Source organism: Solanum tuberosum, unplaced genomic scaffold (assembly GCF_000226075.1).
Source record: "Solanum tuberosum cultivar DM 1-3 516 R44 unplaced genomic scaffold, SolTub_3.0 scf00002, whole genome shotgun sequence".
Lineage (NCBI taxonomy): Eukaryota > Viridiplantae > Streptophyta > Magnoliopsida > Solanales > Solanaceae > Solanum > Solanum tuberosum.
The window spans coordinates 341,460-360,687 of record NW_006238928.1 but is presented as its reverse complement, the minus strand read 5'-3'; the positions used below and the strand labels follow the sequence as shown (position 1 = coordinate 360,687).

The 19,228-nt window shown below is 33.4% G+C and overlaps 2 protein-coding genes across 2 annotated transcripts; both read right to left on the bottom strand.

The window, feature by feature from the left end:
* Positions 1 to 30: 30 nt before the first annotated feature.
* Positions 31 to 702, bottom strand: LOC107063177 (uncharacterized). Its single transcript, XM_015314705.1, has one exon. It carries the CDS (start codon positions 700 to 702, stop codon positions 31 to 33), a length of 672 nt encoding a protein of 223 aa, XP_015170191.1.
* A 3,016-nt stretch (positions 703 to 3,718) lies between these two features.
* On the bottom strand, positions 3,719 to 12,663 carry LOC102601301 (serine/threonine-protein kinase CTR1). Its single transcript, XM_006337979.2, has 16 exons — positions 12,345 to 12,663; positions 11,226 to 12,275; positions 10,582 to 10,880; positions 10,355 to 10,499; positions 9,213 to 9,328; positions 8,617 to 8,825; positions 7,856 to 8,275; positions 7,713 to 7,753; positions 7,141 to 7,209; positions 6,546 to 6,646; positions 6,368 to 6,452; positions 6,195 to 6,293; positions 6,051 to 6,119; positions 4,584 to 4,715; positions 4,390 to 4,484; positions 3,719 to 4,237 (listed from the first exon to the last, which is right to left on the bottom strand). The coding sequence occupies exons 2-16, from the start codon at positions 12,102 to 12,104 to the stop codon at positions 4,132 to 4,134; spliced, it is 2,865 nt and encodes a 954-aa protein (XP_006338041.1). The 5' UTR covers positions 12,105 to 12,275; positions 12,345 to 12,663; the 3' UTR covers positions 3,719 to 4,131.
* Positions 12,664 to 19,228: the final 6,565 nt, after the last annotated feature.

Sequence of the window (19,228 nt, the reverse complement as noted above, 5' to 3'; positions counted from 1 at the left end):
AACAACAAAATGAAAACAAACAATTAGAGATCAAGACTCGGAATTCAAACGGTCAAGTGCTTCCCTAGCAGGAGCAAAATTGGGCTGAACCTTTTGAGCTTCCTGATAAGCCTTTTGTGCCTCCTCCTTCAAGCCTTTTTTCTCGTAACAATCGCCCAACAAGCAAAAAGCCTTGACATTATCGCCCTTCAACCTAACAGACTGAGTCAAATCCCCAATCACCGAGTCAATTTGTTCACGTCGACTCGCCGCTAGTCTCAACTGCGCCCGCTTAAACAACGCATCCGCTCTCTCCGGCTCCGACAACGACTTCACGGCTAGCGGCGAAAGCGCGACATCGATGGAATCAAGAGCCGACGTCTTAAACCCCTGTAAATCAAGAGCTAAAGCCTTGAGTATGTGAGCTGCAGCATCTTTCGGGTCTAAAGCTATAGCCAAATCGGCTTGTGCTTCAGCAGATTTAGCAAGAGAAATAGCATTAGATCGATCCTTAACTGCTGCTGATTTAGCTTGAGAAAGAAGTTGAGCTCCTTGTACGAAGTGACGCTTCGATTGCATATCCGCCCGGTTTCGGAAACGAAGCTTCGAGAAGTATTTCTGGGGAACGTTGTACATGAAAAGGAACATGAAGATTGTTACGAGAATTAGGATTGCTTGAAGAAGAAGATCACGCCACATGTGGTTATCGGAGAAAAAATCCATGGCGATTTTAGTTTTCTGGGTTTTTCTGAGGATTTTTAGAACCGGTGTTTAAGCTTTAGCTTATATCAGTCCATGGAAGTAAAAGTTTAGAGAAAATGACTTGAATGGTGCTAAACTATACAGTAGGTCTAAAATAGTCCCTTAACTATACACTTGACGAATATAGTCCTTTAACTATCCACCCTTTTGTCAAGTTTGGTTTCTATCCACTTTTATACCCACCGTTAATAAACGTCGTCATTCAGTACACTCTCTCTTGATTTTCTTTTTCCCTCCTCTTTTCTTCATTGTGAGACGCTACAGTCAAGAAAACCCTAAAATCTAGATTCATTTCATCAAATTTGACCATTATTGAAAGCTCAAGACAATGATTCTATGACCAGAAGGTGGTACAGCTCCTCCCTATGGTAAGTTTTCTAGAGTTCAAGTCTTTATTTGTGTGAGATTTTGTTGTACAAAAGAAAGACACATAAAACTATACTAAAAGACATAATATTATTATATAATATGACCAATTGGCCTACATAATTAAAAACTAATCAAAACATAAAAAAACTGTAGAGAGAAAATCTCCCATAAACAAAACTCTCTAAGCGACTACATTGTGGATTCTATTGTGTTATGCTATGAGAATAGGGATCTTCAATTTATAGATTTCCAAACTATTCCTCTAAGGAAAGAATAAACCAAATATGGAAGAAAATTATATTTTCCTTTCAGAAAAAGTTCAAGCATTTATGGTAATACTTTGACTTTTCTTTAAGGAAAAAAAATAAGGAAAGAAAATCAGGGCAAAATCCTAACAATTGTGTCACACATTAATAACCATCCAAGTTTGGTGTAAACTTTTAGAGAAAATGACATAAATGGTCCCTAAACTATCACAGTAGGTCTAAAATAGTCCCTTAACTATACACTTGACGAATATAGTCCTTTAACTATCCACCCTTTTGTCAAGTTTGGTTTCTATCCACTTTTATACCCACCGTTAATAAACGTCGTCATTCAGTACACTCTCTCTTGATTTTCTTTTTCCCTCCTCTTTTCTTCATTGTGAGACGCTACAGTCAAGAAAACCCTAAAATCTAGATTCATTTCATCAGATTTGACCATTATTGAAAGCTCAAGACAATGATTCTATGACCAGAAGGTGGTACAGCTCCTCCCTATGGTAAGTTTTCTAGAGTTCAAGTCTTTATTTGTGTGAGATTTTGTTGTACAAAAGAAAATATCATTTTTTTTTTAAAAAAATTCTGCTTACAGATTCTATACACGATGCCTTAAAAATCAGCATCAAAGTAACCCACGGTGATTTTATGTTATTTTGGGGGTCGTATCCAGTTCATTGACCTATATCACTTTTTATATCACTTTTATCAAGTTTGGTTTATATCACTTTTTGAAAAGTGTTAACAAACACCGTTAACATACATTATAATTCAATTTGTCTCCTTTCTTTTTTCCACCTCTTTTTCTCCATTATCTCATTGTTTCCTCACTCTTTTTTTTCAATTCTTCTCCATTGATTTTCTTTTTTGTCATTTCTTTTGTCCAAAAAGTGATATAGACCAAACTTGACAAAAGTGATATAGGTCAATGAACTGGACACGACCTCCAAAATAATATTTTTTAGGCAGATGCTTCATAAAACCATCGTGGGTTACTTTGATGCTGATTTTTAAGGCATCGTGTATAGAATCTGTAAGCAGAATTTTTTTAAAAAAAAAATGATATTTTCTTTTGTACAACAAAATCTCACACAAATAAAGACTTGAACTCTAGAAAACTTACCATAGGGAGGAGCTGTACCACCTTCTGGTCATAGAATCATTGTCTTGAGCTTTCAATAATGGTCAAATCTGATGAAATGAATCTAGATTTTAGGGTTTTCTTGACTGTAGCGTCTCACAATGAAGAAAAGAGGAGGGAAAAAGAAAATCAAGAGAGAGTGTACTGAATGACGACGTTTGTTAACAGTGGGTATAAAAGTGGATAGAAACCAAACTTGACAAAAGGGTGGATAGTTAAAGGACTATATTCGTCAAGTGTATAGTTAAGGGACTATTTTAGACCTACTGTGATAGTTTAGGGACCATTTATGTCATTTTCTCTAAAAGTTTACACCAAACTTGGATGGTTATTAATGTGTGACACAATTGTTAGGATTTTGCCCTGATTTTCTTTCCTTATCTTTTTTCCTTAAAGAAAAGTCAAAGTATTACCATAAATGCTTGAACTTTTTCTGAAAGGAAAATATAATTTTCTTCCATATTTGGTTTATTCTTTCCTTAGAGGAATAGTTTGGAAATCTATAAATTGAAGATCCCTATTCTCATAGCATAACACAATAGAATCCACAATGTAGTCGCTTAGAGAGTTTTGTTTATGGGAGATTTTCTCTCTACAGTTTTTTTATGTTTTGATTAGTTTTTAATTATGTAGGCCAATTGGTCATATTATATAATAATATTATGTCTTTTAGTATAGTTTTATGTGTCATCTAATTTATCACCATATTATTTGCAATTGTAAGCTTCCGCATGACGCCCTAATCACCTTCATAACCCAACAACAATATAAGGATGGAGAACAACACAATATATCTAAATATTATACCTTACGAAACAATATATAATAATCATCTAGTATAATACAATATCATACATTATGAAATAATATATAACAACCATCCAAACAGAAGGTTAATTACTCCAGTTTATTACTGATATATATTCAGCTATGTTCACTAGCTATAAATATTTATTAGTGAAAATGATTTGGTTCACTTGATGTCCCGTATCAACTTATTGAGTCAATAAAATTCGAATTCACATAAATAGTTGTACTTCAAATTATTTTGTAAGCATTTGAACATAAACTTAAAATCATGATTCGAATAGAAAATGATTTAGAATTTATATTTGAATAAACGAGAAAAAAAATTGAAGTAGTATCTTGTACTAAATATTGGCAAGTATCAACGGATTGTAAGCAATCCACAAGAACATAAAGATAGATAAACCATAAATAACTGACCTTTTCTATATTATTATTGCAGTAATCAGAATAATAAAAACTATTGCAAGAATACTTTCCCCGTATACTACATAATTATAGACTTCTACAAGGAATACTTCTCCAAAATACTACTACATAATTATAATTCCAGCCTCTAATTATTCCACATTTGCAAGGATAATTGGCTGACAAAGTTTAGAGTTGTCTCTTGCAAGAAATTAAACAGCTTTAGAAATGCCTCATATCTATAACTGGAACTAACAGAGGCTTGTTTATCATTCAAAAAGTAGAAGAGAGCCAACATATTTGCAGTTGTTGGGCAAAGTTTTCCGGATTTCGTCAGCATTACGTAAATTATGTATCTTTGAACTATGATGAATTTATTCTTCTCCAAGATAAGTGGAGAGTATCTTAACTCTTCATTGTTCCTCCCATCTGAATCAACTGTAGTGGAGACTTGAGTAGTTTCTTTAATGTATCCACAATGCTAGCGAAGGATGGGCGTTGTACCGGGTCACTGTGAGAAAACGTGAAACTATTAACTGATGGAAATAGAGCGCAGAGGTAGAGAATTCTTTGACATGATCTACAACACAAGTTGACTAGTAGAGATCGATATGAAAAAAACAGGATGCGGATGCTTCTAGTAGTATTAACATGTTTACTTACTCATTCCAGCAGGCTTCCATAAGAGATGCCAACATTGGAGAAGTGTTCTGTGGAACAGTGAGCCTCCTATTCTGGAAAGCTACAGCACCAACTACCTGAAAGCTCACAAATAACACGTCAAATACATCGTGTTTTTTTTATATTTAAGTCCGGGAGAAATATGGGGTGTGGGGGGCAGCAGGGAAGAAGTAAACCTGCGCAGGGCTCAGTCCATTCCAAGGCTGTTGCATGGTAACAAGCTCCCATAAAATTACACCAAAGCTGTACACATCAGACTTCTCATTTGAGGGTTCTCCACGGAGAAATTCGGGGGCCATCCACTCAGGCTGAAACAAAAAGTAAGAGAGTTACAGGCTGATTGAAGGACGTTACCAGAAATTGCACAACCTGCAAAATGTAAAGAGTTCGAAAAAGATGACTTTGTACTGCCATGGGAGGTAGGTACACTGTTGACGACGGATACATTCATCGAGTAGAAAGGCGCAAAAATCAGAGTAATTGTATTTCACGGACTATTGAAAGCAATTAGAGCAATATTTCCTATTAATCAGGAAAAGAAGATTCTGAAGAATAAAGGCGGCAATGCAAAAGGAAATATCAGAGGTAACACCTACTTGAGAAACCAAGAGACAAGAGCCTCTGTAAAATTCTTAACTATATCCATACTCTTCATATACTTTGCTCGTCGATTTTCACAGAAGAAACATGTTTTGTCCACATCAGAACTTCCACTAATAGATAATAAGAAGTGGTTTTCAATATTAGAACCTGGCTAAAATGTAGATGTAATAGAAAGAAATGGTTGTAATCTAGAAGTTATCATGGCACAAAAATAAGAGCTGCCTGTATCAGAGGCCCTACAGTATTCAATTTTCGTGTTTTTGCAATCCTAATGGCTAAAAAACTTGGCATCTAAGATAAGTAAATGGAGCCAAGCAGCTCATAATTCTCTAGTTGCTCGGACACAGACGCTGGTAACCAATATGGGTGCAGATCTAGAGATCTGATCCTCCATGAAATAAATTTAAAGATTCAGGAGTATGGATACAGGTACAGGGTTTCAGCTAAAAATAATTCAATTTTCTAAAATATAGTTATAAAAATATACTTAAATCATGGAGGACTGTTTGGAAGGAAAGGAATGCACGAATATTTGAGAGCAAGTTTAAATATGTAATTATTATCAAGTACAAATGCATCTCTTTACTGTCTTTTTTGGTGTAACGTGACCATTGCAAATGATATAGAGGCCATGATAGACTTGCTGAGTTCATTGCACACTCAATGATGTTAGGCCTGTAAATATCTTTAGAGAACCTTCTGGTTACGGACTTTTTAGTACAAATATCTTTTAAAGATAAAAGAACACATGCCTAAATTGTATCCGTCTCGAATTTCTCAATTGATTTTGGTCTAAGTACCCAAAATCCATTGACCATATCATTATGGATACCAGACCCATGTAGTGTTGACACACGTGCGGCAGCACCAAAAGTGAAGAGTTCGCACAAATTAGCTGCTAATTCTAAATGTCTATGGCAAGGTGAAGGATAAGCACCTCAGCCCAAGTATTTCCTTGCTCATTATTATTTGGCATAAGATACATATGCTACCTGTTCTTGCATATGAAAGATAGTTTGTCTGTGTTGGAAGGTACTTACAGTTCCAGCAACTGATTTTGATGATATGAACGTATTAGCTTTAAATCTTGAAAGACCAAAATCACACACCTGGAAGAAACATTTCAGAATATCAAAAGTGCAAAATTCAACTTTAAACTCGAAGGTAAGTAGGCAACACTTTACCTTTACATTCCAATTTTTATCAACCAACAGGTTAGGAGATTTCAGATCCCAATGCACAATGGGTGGGCTCAGACAATGAAGATAGTTGATACCCTTGGCCTGTATTTCAAACGACTCAGAAAATTTTCTAGGTGAAAGCATCAAAAGTATGAAACTGTGAAATTGGCACAAACCACATCCAGAGCCATACGGATACGTCTCCTCTGGTCCAACAATTCCCCAGCAGCTGGCCTATGTATCAGACGGTAGAGGCTTCCTCTATCATCATTATCAAGGCACAAAAACTTAGGCCCCTCAAGTACTTAAAGTTAGAAAGGAAGAATGTTAAGCAGCCACTGAAACACAAGTTACCTGGGCAAATATTCAGTCACAATTGATAGATGAGGGCGTTTGGTAACAGCCCCCATGAACAACACCACATTTGGATGACGGACGCGTTTCATAATTGCAACCTTCAGAAAACATGAATACTGAGTTACCATCCAACGATAGATACCAATACAAGAATGTGAATAAAATGACCAAAATGACAATGGAACACAGGAGAAGTGAAAGACTACAGGATCACTCTATTCAATACAGGGAACCCTCTTTTCACAAAATCCATGAACTAGATTTCAGAATATCACAAGCATAGATATGAAATGCAATTCACAATAGATTGCAAAATGCCAAGATTAAACTAGAACAACTACTACTATGTCTCAATCCCAAGCTAGTTTGGTCAGATGCTGTGTAGTAGATTAAACTAAACAAAAAACAAATGCATTATTTCTTTCTGTAGTTCTGCCTTTTGTGCTTACCGTCGCCATACAGGGGAAACAAGAAAAAGAAGAAAAAGATCAGCTGTAGAAAGTAAGCTTATCTTTATCCGAAACCTATAACATTTTATTGTAGCTAGCATACATAGCATACAACAGTTAAACCAACAATCACATGCTCTCACCTCCCTTAAAAACTCCTTCAACTGATCATCATGAAAATCCTGGACGGTAAGCAGCTTGACTGCAACATCCTGCAGTAGTTAGTACCATACTTGATCAGTCCGGAAAAAAAGAAGGCACACTATTTCCGACACTAGAAATAGTTTCCACAAAGCATCTTCTAAAAATGTATGGAACTTCAACTTCATGCATTTGTTGCCAATCCTTTTTCCCCTATTAATACATGCAAGTTAAGAGGAAAATCTAATCTAGAAACCACAAAGTAAGAGCAAATTGGACTACCTCATGCGGGGAAGTTTAGTCAATAATGAGATACCACTAGCATCATCAAGCAATGATCTGAGCACTACAATTCTATTGACATGGAGTTACACAAATGTCTTACTTCAATGTGATTTACATAATTGCCTTAACAATTGACATGACATCATCCCTACAACTTTGATGTGTAATGCAGTAAATACAGGTACAAACATGCAAAATTATTATAATTTTTTTTTGGTTTGAACAGAATCTTCTAATCTTGTAAATTATCATGATTACTATTGCGACAACACAAATAAATAACACTCACCGATCCATTCCATTCAGCACGATGTACTGTTCCAAATGAACCTGCATGAAAGAAGAATAGTACATCAAGATACACTGATGTCAAACAGGGTTCAATAACTGAGGATTAATTTACAGTCAGTAGATATATTGACAAAGACGCACCAGCGCCAACACGCTCTTTTATATGTAATTCGTCCCATGAGATCTCAAGCCAGTCCATAGCAAGAAAAGGCTCAAGATACAGATATCTTGGATTTGTTGTTGTCGGATGTTTCTCACGGTTCCCAGTTCTACCTCCAAGCTCCATTACATCCATTTTACCTATTAAAGTAGCTTTTGGCGGTCTGCCAGGTTGCAATGGTGAGTTTTTGGATAGAACAACCTCCTTCTTGTAAGTCTGCCTGATAATAATTTTGTCTTCTCTAGGTCTAGAATTCTCATCTCCTGCTGTTTCAGCCGCAACAAGAACTTCACATGGTTTAACTTCCAAAGCTTGATAAGGTTGGTAAAGTGGATCATTTGGAAATTTTGGCTTATCACTGACAACAATTTCCTCCACGTGTTTACTCTCAACATGAGGGTCTGCAAGAATAGAAATTGCAAATTTAGTCACTCTAATGGTGACAATGAAGATTCTGAATTTCAAAATTACCCCAACTGCTGATTCTAACAATTAAGCAAATGCATAAAACAAGCTCTTTCTATGAAGTCCAGAAGAGTACTTCCACATAAGTCTTTTCCTGTGCTGCAAGCTGGATACTTTGTAATAGAGATAAAACATATAATGTGATCCATATAAGAAGGCCAATTGTCTTATCATTTCTGTTATATAAACAACTTCATGTTCAACCAGTGACATTCCTTTTCTTCTATCAATAGGCACCAATTAAAAACTACACAGCGCTATGCAAATAATAGCACACCTGTATGCAAGGCATTTTCTGGAGCAGCAAATGTGTCATCTGAATGCAATAACTGATTACTTATGTCACTATCCATATAAGGCTGTTGAAACTCTGTCAAATGAGATACTTTAAGTGGTGAAGGCACAGGAGACAATACACCTCCATTGATAGAGGAATCTGGACCATGTACATTTCCCGGATCCCCAACAAGATCAACCACAAATTCTCTGATAAGATAAGCACACAAGTCAATAACAATGAACTAAAAATAAGCATCAAGCTCGCCAGTATTTAAACATGTATTAAATCTCCTGATCGTTGGACTTGGGCCTTTCAAAAATGTGTCATGCCTGAAGATAATAATGCAAAATCAAAGCAGCAAAGGTCCACTACTTTAATCTTAGTAATACTCATGAAAGCACAATTAAAGGCTGAAAGAAATGTCAAGTATGAGGTAACCAATAATGAGGTCTCAAACATTATATCAGATTAAAATGTTGGAGATACATTTGTAACATTTGAAACAAAAACCAAACCCGCTAAGGAGAAAATACTTGTTGATGGTAGAGGAGAAAACTACTTTGATTGAAGAGATAGTGGATAAGATGTTTTACCTTGACAATCTTCTGTCGTCCTCAATTATCACCAGACAAGAAGACCGGTGATCTGCGACACAATACTTGCAACCTCGAGCTATCCTACAAGGCAAACCTACATAATCCGCCAATTTCTGTATATCATAAAATCACCAGTTAAATTTCAGTCTTCAAAAACCTTCCTTTCAATAAAACTAATTACAAGAATGATGAATGAGAGAGCAAATCAGAACCCTATCTCACCCTGCCCACTAAACAATTAGTACATGGAGAGAAGATAACATTTCAACAAGAATAAATGAGCCTTAAGTTCACATATTCCTTACTGGATAAGATCCATTATGATTATTTCTTCACAAGCTACATTCACTGGTGATTTTTTTATGTGATACCTTTTAATTGTCTATGGTGAGTGCCAAGCAGAACCTTTTTTTTTTAAGTCGCTCAAAAGTTATGAAAACAACCTAGGTAAAACTGATAATCAATATGCCCCTTCATCAAACATCATACTGAGTTCATAATCAAGTACATAACTTCTCAAGTCCGATTGCAGCATTGAGGAAGCTAACAAACCACGGAGGTTTTGGGGGCAAAACAAATTGCTCAAAATGATTAAAGATCAATTGCATTACCAAAGATTTTTTTTTTCTTTTTAACAATCAGAGTTTATTTGTTTACACTCCTTCAGTACCATGCTGCTGCCTCCTCTTATCTTGGCACCTAAATCTGTTTCAGTTAATATCTAGAAGTTGTTTCCTTAATGTGGTAGCCACATTAAGTTTTCAAGAATATATAACACTGACAAATTCATCAAAAAGAGGCTACTGATCACTGTCTAATCACAAACTTGAAACACCCCCTTGTATAGCATAGTCAATATTGCACAGTAACTAGCTTCTATCCAGTCACTTAGCATAATTTGTTTGACCCTTAATCGGAAAATATTTCATCTTATCCGCAGTAAATTACTTCTCAGGTTTCGGACCGAAACACTAACTTATTTTTCTCCTGCTATACAAGTCAATGTGCAGATAAAGTGGACCCATGAAAAGCACCAGGAGAAGGGGAGGGGAAGCAATTTTCTAGATAGATCTAATTGCAAAGAATGTGAAAAAGACAATGGAGACTTGGAACATATGAAAAAGAAGTCTCTCACTAACCTTGAACAGAATAGCTCTGTGCCTGCAAAGTCCTGACGAGAAACTGCCAATTGGTAGCACAATGCACTTCTGCAAATCTTGTAATCTCTTGCTAACAGCTTTCCACCGCTGATGAAGATCACCTTGCTCCACCGGAAAAGAGCCCCTTAAATTTCAAGTAACCCAATATCACACAGAAGAATATGCAGTCCAAAAGAGCATACTTTGAAGAAAATCAATAAACCTACCCCATATAGACAGCCACAAGCTTGCCAAGGTTTTCTGCCAAGACTAACGTATTCTCAGCAGCAAAGTAAATTTCTTGAGCTTTATCTTCTAATTCCCTGAGCCTTGAATCCCCACGCCTATCAATAAGAGCAACCTCCATTGATGTCTCACTGGGTTCAATTCCTTTTAATGCCATTAGAGATGGTATTTGTTTACCATCCTCTGTGGCATTACACATAACCCACAAATATGGATTCATTCCTAATATGTTGTAAAACCCATCAGATATCTTATCAGCATAAGACAGCGAACCACTCACCTGAAATTTTTCACAAACTTCACCGTCAGATAATTAAGAACCCACGGAATTAAATGGCAAATACCTACAGCTAAACTAACAGGAAACAGAATTATTCTCCCCCATAAGAATAACTACCAGACATGCTCTTCCGGTGAAATTTAGCTCAATTGGTTGGCTATTGGCTACCTGAATTTTGACCTAGCTGGTGAGGGTTCGAATCCCACCTTTTAATCCCCTTCCCCATTTCCCCTACTCCCAATTTCATCAGGAGAAGGAAAAACAAACAGGCATGCATTTCCCCCAGAACTATAGAGTGTGTGTGAAACAGTGAGAGAGAGGGGAAGAGGGAGGAAGAAGAGATACCCATAAACGATAAGATACAGTTTGAGCATCAGAAGATCCACCAAGGCCCTTGATACTTTTGCACTCCTGCAGAAGAATAGGCTCTCCAGAAGCAAGCATGGCTTGCTCTACAAGCCTTTTAGCGAGTGTGAGCTGCAAGTAATAGCTCTCCTTCGACTTCTGCATCAATGTATCCTCACTATCAACTCTCGCCTCTGCATCCTTCACCACTACTTCCTCCTCCACTTCCCTTGTCGTCGACGTCTGCGTGTCTTTAACTCCCGTACTCGGCCAGTTCCCATCAACCGTTGTTCCTGAAAACAAACTCCCTGCATAACTAGTACTTCCCCAACTCGACAGCCTTTGCAACGAAGTTTGTCTCTCGAATTGCTTTCCCACACAACTGTAATTGCTTCCACTACTCGACAACCTCTGCAATGACGCTTTCCGATCAAATGTCCCCTGCTGCTTCTGCTCCGGCGGTGCCACGTGGCAATCAACCTGCAGTTCATGTATCGGTACAGCTTCAGGAGGAACAGGTAGCAAATGTTCATGTTCATCCTCTGTATCTCCATCATCCAATTTGATCTTCACGTGATTCTGTATTGATTTCCCTTTTTTATTTTTCTCAGTCAGCCAGTTCACAAAAGCAGCCAACTGCTTCCCGTGAATCTTATCACGGTTCCCGTACGAAAACGTAGCATCATTATTGTTATTAGTCTCTTTCACATCACTTATGAGCTGTTTCGATGTGACATCGCTCTCCTTTGAAGAAGATTTTCGATCTTCAACGTCACTGATCTTCTTCTCCTTCTCGTGATCATTGACAAACTTTGCAGATGCATCCAACCCACGGTCAGGAAATTGCCTTGGAAAGAAGTAAGTCGTTCTATGCGGCATTTTTCCACAATCCTCACGTGAACAAAAATCTCACCCAACCAAAAACAAAAAAAGTTCCCACCCGCACGCTTCAATCACCTGCTTTCTCAACTACTTTCACCTTTATCAAACCCAAACTCCGATCCACCGTACAACCGCCGGAAAAAAACTTCCACTGTTTTTCTCAGAAATCTGATCACCAACAATAACAATCAAAACACATTTTACTTAACCTGACAACAACTTTCACGCTATACTTACCTTTCAACCTCAACTGTGTTATGCCTGAGTATATAACTCAAAACCGAACGAATCCAGTTATTCTGCTTTCTGCTAGCTTGTTGAAACAAATTCACACAGATTCATATAGCAGATAGCACCATGTTCATATACATCAACAGAAAACTTATAGCATAAGTAATCAAAAAAACGATATGAATGCTCTTTTTCCCTTGAAGATATCAATTTGCAACAGAGCAGAAGCTAGCTGACAAATAGCTTTAAGCAAATGGATTTTTTCGGCTTCTGCAGAGAGAGAGAGAGAAACGAAGCAGTTGTTAAGGGGAAGTATATTTTAAGCGTAGAGTAAAAAGGACTAAAAATTGGGTGGGAAATTGGAAAAGAAAATATTAAATGAATGGAGAAGCTAATGTGCGCTGAGGGTATAATGCGCGCCATATTATAAAAATGAACACGTCAGAGTTAACGGGGGACATGCAGGTGACACGTAGAAAAAGTGACGGTGAGTGCGCATTGGTCACCCTTAGAGAGCAGTAAAGACGCGGGGTCTGTTAACAGAATAAAAAAATGGTGGCAAAAAGATTTACTCCCTCCCTCCGTTTAAAAAAGAATGACTTCCTTTTCTTATTAGTTTATTTAAAAAAAAATTATTTATTTCTTTTTTTTTTGTAACATTTTACTTTCAGTTTTCCACGTAACATGTTTTAGACCACAAGATTAAAGGACAATTTTGTACATTTGAAATAACTTTAATTTAGGACTACAAAATTTAAAAAGTCTTCTTTATTTTCTTAAACTTTGTATCAAGTCAAATCAGGTCATTCTTCGTGAAACGGATGAGTATTTATTTATGAATTGCGGAACCCAATGGGGCGTTATAGGTTGTAAGACTTATCCAATTTGTGATTGAAGCAACTAATTATTTTCATTTAAAATTTAAAATCATTAACCAACATAAGAAAATATACTTCTCTCTGTTTCTTTTTTATATACCTTTTTTAAAAACTTTAATTAGAAGTATACTTATTAAATTAATTTTTAATAATATTTGATTATTACTATTTTATATAATTACTTAATATATTTTCTATATTAATTTATATGTTATTATTTGATCAAATACTAAATTTAAAAAATAAGGAAATGTCCTTCGGGATGGCTCAGTTGGTTTGGAGGGTGGTTATCCACACGAATAATTCGGGATCAATCCCCCTTCAATGCCTTCTGAGTCGAGCATGTCGCATAGGGCTTGCCTAGTGCGATTTACATCCCATGTGTGATTTGCAGGCTATTACACAGTGCGCGGATTTACCCAATGCTCACCTAAAGGGCTGAGCGGGTCACTGGGGTTCCAAATAAGGAAATACTTTATTTTATTTACTAAATTAAACTTATTTAATAATTATTAAATAAAAAATATGTTTTTTTAGAACATGATAAAAAGTAAAGACAGTCACAAAAATTGAGATATTAAAAAAATATTAAGTATTTTTTTGGAAAATCAAGATAATATGTCGTTGCTATCACCTTTATCACAATTTCTATCGTTCGAGTGAGCATTATGGGTAAGCATTTTGTATCATTATATGTATTAGGTAAACCTCTTACTATGTAATAGTCTACAAACTATCAGGAGATGTAAATCATATTAGGCAAATCCTGTGTAATAAGTTCGACTCGATAACGATGAAAAAAGAATCAATTCAAATTATCCATATAAATAACCATCCTTTAAACTAACTTAGTCATACTTTAAAAAAAAAAAAAAAAAAAAACTACATATTCAACACGTATTTTTGAGTGATATTTTAAAAAGTTGGAACAATATAAAATAATTAGTAATACAATTTTACATATTAATGGATTCCTATTGGTTTTAGTTTCGGCTGGGCATGCATGTGACAAGTGCAGGGGAACATTAGGTTGTTACGGTTCGGTGATTTAACAATTGTATTTTTATTAATTATATATGTTTCAATCTCAAAGATCATTTATGTAAATTTATTAATTTATTTTATTTAAAAAAGTGATCTTATTTTAATATTGTACGTACTGCCGAAAATAGAACTAAAAACACTATGATGTTTTTATATTGTTTAGTGAGATTAAAAACATGCATAGAAAGCATAAATATATTTAACACACTAATACTCCTTTAAATTATATTTAGATATTTGAATTACAATTTATTTCAATCAAGTATTTATTTATATAATGGATATATATTTGAGAAGACTCATAAAAAATTAAAATTTAAATCGAAAATACCTAATTTTAGAAAAAAAAATTATGTGTTTGTATATATTTAATTTTTAAAAATTATAGTTTAAATATATCAATGAAATTTATAGACAAGTTTGACTGATTATCAATGTATTAAGTCTACATATTTTTAACTAATTAAATTAAAGTATAAACTCTGTCTGGGTTAGTGAGTTTACTGGTATAGTTTAATGTTGAATTTAATATTTCTTGGGTTTGAAAAATGATATATACCCCATTCATATTTTGAAATGAAATAATTCTTTAATTTAAATTGATGGATAAAAATAAATTAGATTATCACATATATTTTTGTAATATCAAAAATTACCCTTCGCACTATAATTATGACATATTCTTTTTAGTAACTACAAATTTGAGTAATAATATTTACTAAAATCCATACGTGTCTTTTTTGTTTCTTCTGGTTTTCAAAATCTGCCCATTAGACTTTATGGTATATTTCTTTTATTTTAGAACATAGAATTAAAAATATCTTAATACACTTCATTATCTATATTATTAGTAGTATTAATTTTAATTTTTTTCTACAACTACTAATTTTTTGTAAAGTTCTATTTTCATGTTATATTTACATATATTCAAAGTCTAATTATTTATCCTAAATTTAAAGATTTCAAGTTAAGTAGGATTAACATTTAGTTATATGATGTGTACATTCAATGTTGTTATACATGAGGTAGAAGTGAAGGTGATAATCGATATACCTGTCATATTGATCGAAGAGGAAAGTCTCTAAGTATCTTGAATTTATAATGTATGAATATATATATAAAGATAAATGGATAATGTTGCACATCGTATTGTTACAAAGTGGATGAAATAAAGTTTCGTATTTAAGGTACTATGTTATAATTTATAAGAATATGCCACAAAGAATTAAATATAAATTTTACAGAGTGGTTAATTATTCGACTTATTTTAAGTTATGAAGTTGAATGTTGGTCAGTCAAAACCGCATATGTTCATATAAGATGAAAGTGACGAAAATGAAATTGTGCAGATAGATATGTAGGCATACTAGGTGTGACACTTTAGCTTAGGATAAAAGTCTCACATCAACAAAAATACAATGTAAGTAGATTTTATATCCTAACTATGCATTTTAAAGTCGTGCGGATCTAGATCCAGAGCGAAAAATATCACTAACAGATTGGACCATTACAAATGGAATCTGAGTCACTCATGTGTCAACCTTCTTGATGGTGGATTAGAGTTCAACTAAGTTTAATTAGGCAAATTCCGAGAAGGCTAAACAAACCTAGTGCAAAGTTTAGGCAAATCTCATGTAGTAGCGCTGCTAGGAACAAACCTAGTGCAAAGTCTAGGCAAATCTCGTGTAGTAGGTCTGCTAGGATATTGAAACCATAAGAGGGGTGTAGATGACACTCTAACAAACTTAGGATAAGAACATAAGACATGTTGGGTATAGAACGGATCTTACATCATAGTGACGTGTTTTATAGTCATATGGATTTAGGTCGAGAGCGGACAATATCACTAGCGTGCTGGATTGTTACACTAAGAGGGACAGACTTAAGAAGGGAGTTACTTACATAAGACATGGTGAAAGGACCTTCATGACAGAAAAGATGAGGAAAATGAGGCTGAAATAATTTGGACATATAAAAGAAAAATTATAATACATAAATAAAAAGATACAAATGACTCGGATATCATTTGCATCGTATATGATATTCTTAACTCTTAAGTAATTAAGCCTAAAATTATCACTACCATAAATGGAGAAAAAATCTTATTTGTATCTTTCTTAAAAAAGAAAATCTATGTTCTTGAAGTAACAAAATAGCGTTTAAAATAGAATTGAAGTTTTATAAATATATTTTATTTTCTTTAAAGGGAAAAAAAGAAGGTGAATTAGAAGTGATATTAATTATTACGTACGGTTAGTCTGACTAAATTTTCTTTCAAGTAAAAATATTGACCTACACGTAATTGGCTTTGCCGGCTTTTCATAATTTTATTTACACTTTAAAAGACATCAAATAATTAAAAGAGAAATAAATGTATATTCAAGTAAATGATACATATTAATATCCGTCAATATATAAAAAAAAATATATGTTTTCGAACCTTCTAAGAAAATATACTATATATAGCCGAGCTCGTCATTAGATAGTTTTTTTTATTAATATTCAAAATAATTCATAAATTATAATTTTTTGCCAAAAATAGTAAGATGAGTAGAAAATATTATTTATACAATATTTTGAAGTACCAGTAATAAATTATAGGAGTAAAAAATAAATTTTGCAGAACGGTTCTTTTTCTAGAATTGATGACCCCCATGTGGATTTCTGCAAAAGAGGAACTAAATAAATAAACAAACAAATAATTTATATAAATAAAAGAATTGCATGTGGCTTAAATCCTGGAGCTAACTAAATATGATTGGAATTGGGTATTGCTCGACTGTTGGAAATTCCAAGAGTTACCTCTCATTTTTAATTTTTTAATTTTTTATTAATTACAATAACTCATATTGAAACGTGATTAATTTAAATTTATAATAATATGTTCCATAAATTTATATTAAATGTGATTGAATTTGAATTTGCATCAATAAGTTCCATGAATTTATATTAAAGAATGAATGATCTCTAACAAAATAACTTAGTTTATACTTTGAATTCGAACTTTAAAATTTTTAATTTTTTTTATAAGAGAACGAAAACTAGTGTATATGATATCATAAGTCAAAACCAAAGGAACAAGTATACAAAATATTCCAAGTTATTTTCCATTTCTCACTTCTAAAATAAGTAGAGAAGCATATTAGGCCCATTCAAACTAAGCATTTGACAAATTAGTAAAATTATTGTCGTGTAATAAAAAATTTACGAGTTTAAATAGTGTAAATATAACTTCTTACAAACTTATAGAATAAAATTATATATAATATATAGATTTTTATAGTATGATTATTTTCCAAATTTTACACATAATAAAAATTTAAGTGTATTTAAATGTCATTTAAAACTTACTATGCCCAACTTATTACACAAAATTTTGTTAATTGGAGATCAAAATTCATATATATTGAAGCATTTGCTAATTGGAATATGATAAAATTTACAATTCGAACTCAAAATCTAAAATCTATCTTTATTTGTTAAAAAAAATATATATCCACGTGGTATTCCTTTTGCATGATTATCTTTTTCCTATTATATGGGTAGGAGAAATGAAAAATTTTAATAGGTATAAATGAGAATCTAGCATACACATCACATATTATATGAAAATCTTATATCATTTGAATTATTGGTGCCTTTTAGCTGTTAATTAAATTATTGCCCTAATAGATTTGACCTTTTGTCCTCACATTACATATATTGAAAAACTGAAGTAAATAAAATATTTTAAGAAAATATTGACCGTTAGTTAATAACAACCTTAAATAGAATTCGACCAACTCTTATAATTTGAAATTTATAGTTTAAATTTTTTTATATCATAGATATTGATTTTTTTATGGAATTTAAAGAATAATGAGTTCAATCTTTATTAGAGTTATTGGAAGCTATTCTTACCTAAATACTGGCTCGCGCATGTATGTGATTAATTTTCACTACTTTAAATTTTTCATTTAGTTTCATCATATTTATTATTTAGTGGATTTCTCAATACATTATAAGATTTTATAACTGAAGTTATTAAATTCAGCCGAACTCATACTTCATAGTTCATACACTCATACTCTTTTTTTTCATACACTCATACTTCATATACTACAGAATAATGATGATGATGATAGAATTAACTAGAAATTGCTTTGTCAATGATCAGTCGCTAAATTGTTTGTAATCAACAAAAGTTTTTGACGATTCATTATTAAATAGGATTAGTGATGAACTTTATTGTTTAGCTACAAAATTTGTTTGTGATATGCTAGGTTTGCCCTTGTGTTTGATCTTTCTTGGTACGTATAAGATAATTATAATCAATGGTTCTGTTACAGACTATGTAATCACAAACTTAATTGGATGTTTTATTTTTTCATCCCATACTTAATCATGACATATTGGGCATAATGAGAAGTTCTAGAGGAAACATACGTGCATTACAATACACAATAAAAAAAATAAATATAAAGGGAACATTAATGGACCACAAAAGAATTGTTAAGTTAATTATAAGACACAATTGACTTTGAAATTCACTCACCTAATTAAAAGTGATTATTTATGTACAAATATCTTTCATATTTTAAGCAAAAAATTCACTTACTTAAATGGACTCAATTCATGTAGTGTTACCAAAAACGGAGTCAAGATTTTCATCAAGGATGTTCATACTTTAGGACAAGTAAAAAAATAAACCTTGCTAGTTAGATTATAAGAATTAGAATGTCACTTTTGTTCTCTTAAAAAACGAATCTAAAAAAAAAATTAAACGAAACACCTTAATCTGGGCTCAAACCCAAGCCCTTGAGGCATTTTGAACAACTTTAACCATTGAGTTGTCTTTCCTAATTATTATGTCAAGGTTGTTCAACAGTTAGTAAAAATTCAAAAATATTGATATTTAACATATATACTAGCAAAAAAATTTCAACGAAGGTTGTTCATCTGACCACCCATGCTAAAGTGTAGTTCCGC

What these genes read in the sequence shown, in the direction of transcription:
- LOC107063177 (XM_015314705.1), bottom strand. Translation starts at nt 702, where the DNA reads ATGGATTTTTTCTCCGATAACCACATGTGGCGTGATCTTCTTCTTCAA.
- LOC102601301 (XM_006337979.2), bottom strand. Translation starts at nt 12,104, where the DNA reads ATGCCGCATAGAACGACTTACTTCTTTCCAAGGCAATTTCCTGACCGT. An exon ending in CTGTATCTTATCGTTTATGG is followed by an intron (nt 10,881 to 11,225) that starts GTATCTCTTCTT and finishes GAAAAATTTCAG; the next exon opens with GTGAGTGGTTCGCTGTCTTA. An exon ending in GTGCTGAATGGAATGGATCG is followed by an intron (nt 7,210 to 7,712) that starts GTGAGTGTTATT and finishes TAACTACTGCAG; the next exon opens with GATGTTGCAGTCAAGCTGCT.